The 10,619-nt window shown below is 38.2% G+C and overlaps 1 protein-coding gene across 1 annotated transcript; it reads left to right on the top strand.

Annotated features, from left to right (window-relative positions):
• The first annotated feature begins 707 nt into the window (after positions 1–707).
• LOC106943559 (uncharacterized) lies at positions 708–9,755 on the top strand. The gene is made up of 18 exons (XM_015026865.1): positions 708–823; positions 941–976; positions 1,124–1,393; positions 3,062–3,325; positions 3,420–3,686; positions 3,771–4,040; positions 4,134–4,406; positions 5,344–5,616; positions 5,704–5,979; positions 6,063–6,407; positions 6,632–6,901; positions 7,130–7,372; positions 7,683–7,766; positions 7,904–7,919; positions 8,056–8,147; positions 8,531–8,573; positions 8,658–8,714; positions 9,132–9,755. Coding segments are annotated over exons 1-17 (3,060 nt in total). The 5' UTR covers positions 708–786; the 3' UTR covers positions 8,659–8,714; positions 9,132–9,755.
• Positions 9,756–10,619: the final 864 nt, after the last annotated feature.

Here is a 10,619-nt window from a genome sequence, read left to right as displayed (position 1 = left end):
CTATTTACTTTTTTGTCATGAAGAAAAAAAAAGGAAGGTGGTTAGATGATATCTGGAGAAATCGTCATGAATGCTCATTAAATCAAAGTTTGATCTGGAATCAAAATTGAGATGTTGTATTAATAAAATACAGATGGCTCATTTGTGTTTATGCATGACTGTGTGTACGAGCGATTGTGTGCAGAGGCGTTCTAGTTTTTTTGTTTGTTTTTTTGCTTTTGAGTCATAGCTTTTCAAAATCACTATAAACAAAGCTGGTATTTGATCTTTATTTTACCGATACATTACATAAATAGTGACTAAAAGGTTGAAGTTTTTCTATTCTGTGAGTTCCTCATGCATCAAGGAAGCGTGTGTCCTAAAGATATTTTTGTCTTTTTCTTTACAATAGCACATTCTTACTTCTCTGCAGATGTAATTCTTGCAAAAGGAAAACATTTTAATTGAAATTTTTACTTGATCTGTGGGCCCAGAAGGGAATGGAGAACATTATTCAGACTCTCTGACAGAGTTGCAAGCATTTAGTGCAAACTTAAACGCCATCAGGGAGCCAGTAAGTGTTAGAAGATGGTTGCATGTGACAAGAGGACACTCTTTTTCTATTTTTGTGGTAGAACAGCTTCATGTGGTCAGTGTTTCAAAGGAAGGAAGTAGAAGGAGGGTTGGACTGTGACACTAAATGAAGATATGTACCGTCTCAGTTCCCCATTTTCATTAAACTTGTACTCTCTGCTTGTCCTTCTCCACTCACGCTCATACAGAACAAGTCAGATCTTGTAGGTTAGGATGGGGAAAACCTCACTCTGTTGGGTGACTTTACTTTGTGAGTACAATTTGTGTGTGTGTGTATGTGTGTATGGCTGAAATGGCAGTGTGTTTATCAAATGTATAATATGTCTCAGTAAGTTATGATGTTTAATGTCTAAAATCTGCTTTTTAGTGCTGCATATGGTCTTCAATTTTGGACATGCACAAGGTGACGTAACGTCTTTTTTTTATCTGTTACTCTGGATCTTCACACTAATTTTACTCTTAAACCTTTTCCAGTTGAATATGTTTTGGCATAACACAAGTAGCCTAGCATTCATTGTTTACATCTTGTGTTTTTTGTTGTTTAATCTAGATGTTCAGTTGACCCATGACCCCAGTTCATCCACTTTATTTCTTGGAGAGTCTGTTACCTTCACATGCAACATGACAGCAGGATACGACTCTAACTGGCGCTACCTATTCCATCGAAACGGTCAACACATTGTCTCCAAGTCAGATGTTTCAAAGTTCCTTCAACTCGACCTAACGACCGACCTGAGCGGGCGATACCAGTGCTCCGCTTATCATAAGGACTCGCCAGGGTTCATCAAGCAGAGTAACAACATCACGCTTTCTGTGGCAGGTATGTTCACGTTACCGTCTCTGCAGTCGGGTTTGGCATCAGAAGCATCACAAGCTTAGGCATCTGACATAGAGTTTGGATAGAGAGTGCAGTTTGAGTTGTCTTGCTTGAAGTTTCCTTAACCTGGGAAGTCTGCATCCTGTTTGATGATTTCATTTGTAAATTTCATGTTGGAAATGTTGAAGTTATGAACTTCAACATTTCGTATGTTGGATCCAACATTCATTTGGAATGAATGTTGGATCCAACATTCATTTGAGCAGGATGATGTCAGTGTTGAGGGTGGGAGGGGACATACATACATTACCTACATATATGCATTTTTCCTTGAATGGTATTGTTGACTCAAGACCTTCGCTTAGAGGCGGGTCTGGAGGGGGAGCATATGCGGCCATGTTCCAGCACTCATAGATAGTATCAGCTTTTCTGCTGCTGTTGAACTGACCACAGTGAAGTCACTTTGGGTAGTTGCAGACCGAGTTGCACAGCTAAGTCTTTTACAGAAGTGACAAAAAAAAAAAGCAGAAATGCTCAAGCTGTAGAGCTTGAGCAGGTAATGAAAACATTGCATGCTGTTTGCACACATCCTCTGCAATATCATTTTCTTCTTAATTCAAATTGTTTCTCAACTCCACTAAATAACCTCTGCAACATCTTCGAATACTGTTAGAAAAAAAGATTGTTTGAGATAAAACGATTGTGAACATCTCTTTCCTATTTGATGTCGTCTGAATGTTTGCTAAAAATCTGGAGCTTAACACAAAAACAGAACTGTGACTGTTTGACAGTCACAAAATACGACTAGGACGATAAGAAGCCAGCTTCCTGCCTGACCAGAAGGTGTCATAGTTGGGTTATTTCTGTTAAGCTGTTCTCAACTCTAGGGTTTCCATGGAAACATAAAGGAGATAAATCATTCTAAGATGTCTTAAAGTAAACATGCTCTGAGATAGACATGCACTTTTTGCGAGTAGGCCAGTAGGCAGTGCCTGTTCTGCTTACAATGATCACATATTATTGGCTAAATGCCAGAATGGGATAATTTCTTATTTCTTTACTCATATTTGAAAATATATGCATCCTAACATTAATATGCATTTTCATGATTGGCACGATTGTCATAATTTTGTACATTTCAGCTAAATGGAGGCCCAACTTTGGATAATAAATATTTTCCTCTCGTACAAAGTTTTTCTTTTCTTGTAGTTTTGGGGATATACTCTTGTCACTTCTGACCGTTGTCTGACCGAGACATCTGCTGTTCTCTTCCTTAGTGTCAAACTAGGACTGCAGGAGGGTTAAAGCACATCTTAAGCATATTTTCCTTTTGCGACGTCACCTATCCAAAGAAACCTTTGAACTTTCAGAAATGAGAGAGTATAGAGTAAAGAGGAGTGGACTGAAATCCCTCCTGAGATTTCTGGAAACTTGGTAACGCTAGGGTTTTACCACCAGTTACTCACATCTTGTTTGAGGATCAACTACTTATTTCTCTCGGTGAAATACTAATGAATTCACAAATTCTGACTTTTATTTAACGTTTATACATATAAATAATGTAAAATAATGAATTAAGTATGCAGCCTAAACATAATTTTTTGATGCTGTTTTTTTTTAAATATCTATAATAATAATAATGTAAAACAAAACTGCTTTTAAATAAATCAGCCAACAGGCCTACAGCTACTGTGACTGCAGACAGGAAGACCATTTCAGAGGACAGACCGACTGAACTTACCTGTTCAGTTCAAGACTCTGCCGGATGGAAGTATGACTGGTTCAGGCACATATTCTCTGAAGGCCAGATTGAAAGCAATGTTGTCAAAAACACCATCAACATCCACCGTGGAGGCATCTACTGGTGCAGAGGAAGAAGAGGAAGCCCAGATTTCTTGACTGAGCCCAGTGAAATGTTCTACATTGAGAACACATGTGAGTTTCACAACATGAAGAAAAGAACATGAGCTGAACAGTGTTGTTTGGCATTCACAGCTTAATTTTTTTTCTGTACTCAAACCATAATCAGTGTCCAACCAGGCAAATGTTGCTTTGCAACATGACTGGAGTCAGATATACAGCGGTGAGGCAATATCCATGAGCTGTGAGATAAAGGGAGGAGGAAACTCTAAGTGGGAATACGAGTGGAGAACAACAACTTCAAAGCCGCCATCAAGAGAGAGAACAGTTCATATTAGAGCCTCTGTTTTCTCCAGTGGTGACTTCTGGTGTAGGGGGAGAGCAGATCCATTTTCCTCAACCGAGTGGAGCCAAACATACCATCTGAGAGTATCAGGTAAGTACTTATTTTTGTTTTTTTGTGTCTTTTGGTAATTTTTTCAGCAAATGATGCTTTATTCTCACCACAAATAAACCACAGATAAACCAAGACCCACGGTGAGGGCCGATAAAAGACTCATACCAGTAGGGGGCAACTTAACTCTCACCTGCTCTGTGGACAATCCGACTGAGTGGAAATACTACTGGTTCAGACACACTGGCAACATTTCTGAAGTTCAGACCGTTGACGAAGGAAAATCAGAAAATGTCATCAGTATCTCTCAGGGAGGAGTGTACTACTGTCAGGGAGGAAGAGGAAGTCCAGTCTTCTTCACTGAAGAAAGTCATCGGATCACCATTGAGAAAAGAGGTAGTTATGGTGACGTTCATGGCTGTTAGCATGATCCATGACTAATCTTTAACAATTCACCACTTTTTTCTCACCTGTATTGTGTTTTCACAGTTTCCAATATGGCTTCTGTTTCTCTGGAGCCTGACTGGCCCGTGATTTACTCTGGAGAGACGATCACTGTTAGATGTGAGATTTCTGGAGGTAGAAACAACGAATGGGTTTATGAATGGAGCAAGCCAATATCAGATACATTACCAACGAATGAATACCGAATTGTTGATGCATCTGAGTCCAGCAGTGGGAACTACAGGTGTTTGGGGAGAAACAAGCAGGATCTGTATTCATCGACCGAGTGGAGCGACATCACGACAGTCACAGTTTCTGGTGGGAATAAAATTCATCTTGACCCAGATCCCATTATTTTCATTATAGTGTAAAACATAGACCTTTTTGGTTTCATCTGTACTTACTGTTATAAAAAAGATATTATTTATAGACAGACCTCGAAATGTTGTTTTGCTGCAGCGCAAGAACACAATTCTACCTTTTAATTGTAGTACGAATGTAGTATTTCAGTGCAGTGTTAACAAACTCTTGCTTGTCTGAAGACTTTTGGTGAGTGACTTCAAATGAGACAAGAGTCTTCTTACACCTGTCCAAATAAACTGGGCACATCCTGGTGAGAAAGATCACCAAGAATCCAATCCTCCCATCTTAACCAAACCATTGCTAAAACCTTCTGTCGATTTGGTCTTTGTGGAAGTGTGGCTTGATGAACATAGTAGCATTGTTGAATTTTGCCAAAGCATTCCTTACAGAGTGCCATGAACATGAGAAATACCATTGTGGACTGCTCATCTCACAAACAATAACCTTTTCATCAAGCATGCTGGAAGAAGCTGTCTACTTTGGAGAAGTTTTTCTGCATAAATGGAAGGATGACAGTTGACAAATATTCAGAAATGTCTCACGAAAATTGTTTGAGAGTGCCTTACATTTCAGACTAAAGGAAAACCTTGTAGATTTTTCTTTTAATCAAAAATTTAGGAAATAAATATCAGTTTGGACAACAGTCTGGAGTGGTGTAGCAGGACCCTTGAATTATTTTTTTTTAAATACAGAGTGAATGTCAGTTTTGTTCCTACAACACTTAACGAGCCTATTAGTTTAAACACTAAGAATATTGAGTTTGATAGTTGAAAGCATTTATTTCAATGTCATTAAGAAACTGATGTTTAATTTGCAGCTGCAGTGTTTTTTAGTGTTTATTTTTGTTCTTTTTGTTCTTTTTTAACAATAGTTTACCTCTTTATCTCAACAGAGCAGAGACCGAAGGCTCAAATTATTCCTGACAGAGACTCAGCAGGGGGCACTGTGACCCTAACCTGTTCTGTTAAACCATCTTCATCATCATCATCTAGTTGGACTTACTACTGGTACAGAGTCGAGATCGCCTCTAAACCTGTGGAACTGAAATCTGATACAAACGGAGAACTCGTTACGTCAGAGAATGGATTGTATTTCTGCAGAGCAGGAAGAGGACGCCCAGTTTACTACACAGAGTCCAGTCAGTCAGTTACTGTCGACATACCTGGTAGGTGTTTCAATGAGTTAGTACATCGATTTTTGAGGTTCATACAGAAAATAATCCTTATCAATTTTTTCCTTTAATTTGGAACAGCGACAGACAAACAGAGACCTGTTGTGACTCAGCAGCCAAACTGGCCTATGATGTACTATGGTGAGAAGGTCACTCTGAGATGTCAGATCCAGGGACAACCTACAGATTGGGTTTTTGAATGGATTTCATCCAGTGGGGATGCACCATCAACCCAAAATGACATACTTAGTTTAGATTATTCATTTTCTAAGTACTACTGGTGTAGAGGCAGGAGGAAGAGTGAGCCACAGAATGTCACTTGGTGGAGCGCTCCCTTTACGAGGAGATATGCTTCGTGTAAGTCAAGTAACATTGTTTTTTTATGTTAAACTAGATCACTCATTTAAATTCTTCTGTTACTGAGAAACTTTCTTCAACAGCACCAACGCCAGTCCTCACTGTGTCTCCATCATGGCTGAGTCCTGGAGCCTCAGTGACTCTGAGCTGTGAGGTGGAACATCCATCTGCAGGATGGAGGTTCTACTGGTATAAAGCTGTTCCTGATTTATTACCTATTATGGAGTTTGCTGCACGCAGACGTAGGAGTTTTTACTTTCCCAGTGGATACAGGTTTGAAAACCTGCCTGGCACTATCAAAGGGACTGTAGAGAACTCCTTCATCATTCATGGACAGAAACAAACAGCAGGGTTTGCATGTAGAGCTGGAAGAGGAAACCCAGAGCATTTGACTGATTACAGTGAACCAAAGTTTGTCTGGTCTGCAGGTCAGTCTTGCTTCTTTTCATCCACATGTTCTACATTCACTCAGTTTAGAGAACACTCAGTCCAAGTAAAACATGTTTAAAAATACAATTGACAGATTTTGGTTTAAGATGAACATATTGCATATCGGCAATATTTTCTATGCAATTTAGTTCACTGTGACAAAAGCATGTAAAGTAAGTGTTGCATGCTATAATAGCATTTTTGAATTAATGTTGTTTTTCAGATCCTCATCCAGCAGCGTCTCTCTCAGTGAGTCCTGACAGAGAGCAACACTTCACCTCTGAGTCTGTGACTCTGAACTGTGGAGGAAACTCTACTGAGTGGAGAGTGATGACTCCTAGCAGAATTTATGCCTGGTCTTCACTATACAGCTACTCCGAGAAAGTAAATGGATTCACAACAGAAATGATAGCTTACCGGCACTCTACTGCAGTGTACTGGTGTGAGTCTGAATCAGAGGGGTGCAGCAATGCAGTTAACATCACAATACATGGTTTGTTTTCTTTATTTCTTGTTTTGATTTAATATAAATTGTAATATTTCCTCACTTGTTCATAGTCCTAACTTAGAAATGTTGTAATTGAGTAAAAGAAGAAATTTGCATCTTGAAATTTTAGATAATTAAAAAATAGATGACACTGTACATTATAAATTATCAAATATTCTCAATAGTTTTTAATACAATGATCTCCGTCTTACATAAAGGTCTGCTATTTTCCAGATGGTGATTTAATCCTGGTGAGTCCTGTACATCCCGTTAATGAGGGAGATCCTGTCACTCTTGGCTGCGAACTGAGGACAGGGAACTTCACGTCCACTGTGGGATTCTACAAAAATGATAAACTTATCCAGAACACAGTCAGAGGAGAGCTGAGTATCCCTGCAGCGTCGGCTTCAGACGAAGGTTTCTACAGGTGTGAACATTCAGGAAAGGCGTCTCCACAGAGCTGGGTGGCAGTGAAAGGTGGGTTTTATGAATGTACTTTAAATGTTTTTCATCGCCTTCCACTTTGACATTGAATAAAAATGTGTAACTCTAATTTGTGCCTCCGTTTTGTTTCTTAGCTGTTTCTGCTTTGCCTGTAGCTTTAACTTTAATTTTACTGCAAAGACTTTTACAGGAGAACCAAAAACAGGCAGCAATAAGACAAAGCTGCTTGTCTGATTATAATATGAAAGAAGCTCACGCTTTTATATGCATGTGAACTCTTTTTTTCTTTTTGCCATCTAAAAATCATGTTCTCTTTGAAACATATTCTTTATTTTCTTGACAGCATCAAGTTCTTCTCTTCCGGAGTCGCTGATTATTGGACTAGTTGTTGGTTTCCTGCTGACTGTCCTCCTCGTCATTGTGTTGGGTCGGTACATTACAAATGTTTTCTGCCTGTTCTTGAATGTCAACACAGTCATTATCTTACTTGTTCTGTATGAAGTTATGTATTTTTTTGTCCACAATCTCTTTATGTGGTATATTAACTTTCAGTCTCTTCTGCAGCAATTTTACGCAACAGGTAAGCAAACCTTTCTTTCGTTTTTGCATTTTACTACAGAGTAATGCTGGAAAGATCTTTAAGTTTGAAAAATGTATAAGCAAAATGACTGTTTTCCTAAATTAAATGTGTAAATATATATATTTATATATTTCAGGCTTTCTAAGTGTCACAGAACCGAGACCTCAGGCACAGCTCCTCATCAACAGGATGAAACGCCAAACCAGATATACTCGTCTCTCCTTCAAGGGCAGTCCTCACTAAAGTTTCAATAATTATTAACAATCCACTGCTGCTTTCGCTGTAATAATAATGTCTTTATATATTCATGTGCGTCCATTCATTTCTTCAGTACAACCCTAAACTCAGCTCACAGTTTAGTCCTAAACCGAACCCCTAACCCAAAACCAGCATCTGATATGTGGCCCGTGCTTTCAGCCCCATAATCAGCAGAGGGTCCTCACAATGTAGTATTTATTGGATAAATGGGTCTTATGCTAAATAAATGCTAAAACACACTAATGAATATATATGCATAACACATGTATCCAACATAATAATCATGCTGGAGCCATTTAGAGGCTAAATTAGAGACATTGTGGTTTGTCACTGTCTTCATTTCCACCCTGTAGGTGATTCTGCCGTTTATGAGACAATCAGAAAATCCGGTCAATGGTAGGAGTATAAACTGATTCATAAAGGATGACTGTGTATTTAAAATAAATGACTTTTAGTAAAATAAAAATGTAATCCTTTCAGATCAAAGAGTGAATGAGGACAAGAAAGTCAAACCTCGCATCCTGCTCAAAATGAAAGGTAAGTTCACTGAATGTGGGACGTTAGAACCAGAGCTGACTACTACAGGTTCTGTAATAATAATAATAATAATAATAATAATAATAATAATAATAATAATAATAATAATAATAATAATAATAATATCATTAGGATGTGGAAAATAAATCTGACTACACTGATGTGAATTTAGACTTAGCGAGTGAAGTTTTCCTGTTTATTCTTATTAAATATTCTGGTGGAGTTTAAAGGATCCTGTTGTATTATTTTAGCCTTCAGGTCACTTTGGCCCTTGGTCATTCTGTACACTTGTCTTCTCTCCATATCTCGGTTGCATACTTGTAAACAAACCATCAGGATTATGACAGCATAGTATTAAAGTTTTATTCTTAAACCTTCCACACTTCATATCATTTATTGTTCCTTTTTTTGTTTCAGATCCATAAAGTTTGCCATCTGAAGTAAGAAATGGAACAGAGGAGAGTTTTCCTAACTAAGATGTTAATTAAAATCATTGTGATTTTGTTGTACTGTTGCAGCACTCTGATGAACCAGCCGAACAAATGCATGCGTTTTCAGTTAACTATTACATATTCATGAATGTTATGCTTATCTTGATGGTGCTGGATTATTATAATCTCAAAATGTCACTATAAAAAATGGAGCAGGTGAATGAATTTTAAGTATGAGCTTCCATGCTAGGTATTTTTTTATTTCTTTTTATTGTATTTTCCTTTTATATTTCAATAGCGTTTTATGAAAATACCCTATATGTGATTTCCACTGTTTTGTTTGGCCGTTTTTAGTATCTCCTCCAGCTGGACGTTTGTGGTGTAAAAACATGTATTGTCTTCATAATAAAGTTAAAAGGTTTTTTTTTTTTGCTTTTCATAAAGCACTGTGGGTTGTATCTGTTTTCAAAACGTTCACATCCGACAAGACATTAAAAGTACGGTACGCACATTAACACAAATCAGTGAAATCAGGTGATCTGTATTTTTGCACAAGAATATATTAAATAGCAAGAATGACAAAGCACCAAAGAAGAACATATCTTAGGTACATGACCAACACCTGTTTCAATCTAAAACAGTTTGTATCTTTAGTATTATTCCTTTTATTCATTTTTTTGTTTTTTAAGAATAAATTAAATTGATCTGTTGCATTATTTTCCATTCAATGAAGCCATGGACTCTCTCTGTCTGCCTTCATGGCTCCAGTCATCCATCAGCTCATCTGAGACACAATTACTGACTCCCTCGTCACTGACATCAGAAATCCAGAGGGCGGTTTTAGTGCAGCACCAACCAGATGAAATGATTTTAAGCCTCAGCTCTCTCCTGGATCCAGCTCTGTTCATCCTGGTTGGTGATGGTCAGCAGGTTATTGTGGAGGTTATTAAAATGAGGCATTCTCCCAGTTAATCTGCTCCTTGATCAGCATCGCTATCTGTTGAAGAGAGAATAAATACGTGCTGCTTTGCTGGAGTCATGACCTCATCTTCGATTTTAGTCACTTAATACGCATCAGCTAATCAGCCGTGGCAGCAAGAGTCCCACAAACGCTTTAGACTGAACAAGTTGCAAGATAATAACCAGACCCATCAGTTTCTGTGACTTCTCAGTAATGTCACAGTTTCAAACCCTCAATCTTTTCTCACAATGCTGCATTTAAAAGGGATGTTGCTTCTGTGGTCTTTAGAAAAAAACATCAAGACAATACCAGACAAAAATATAGCTTAGACCAGGGGTCCTCAAACTTTTTCCTGCGAGGGCCACATAACTGTTCCCTTTTCTGGTCAGGGGCCAGTCTTAGTTTTTCGAGAAAGAAACCTTAGAAAACTTTTGTTGACGATGGGGGGGGGGGGGGAGGTGTAAAGTCTTGTGGTTTTACCTATACTCTGAGTGAAAAAACAGAAGCAAAAAA

Source organism: Poecilia latipinna, unplaced genomic scaffold (genome assembly GCF_001443285.1).
Source record: "Poecilia latipinna isolate Pla-1442-1.1 unplaced genomic scaffold, P_latipinna-1.0 Scaffold5473, whole genome shotgun sequence".
In the NCBI taxonomy this organism is placed as follows: domain Eukaryota; kingdom Metazoa; phylum Chordata; class Actinopteri; order Cyprinodontiformes; family Poeciliidae; genus Poecilia; species Poecilia latipinna.
This window is presented reverse-complemented; position numbering and strand designations above follow the sequence as displayed.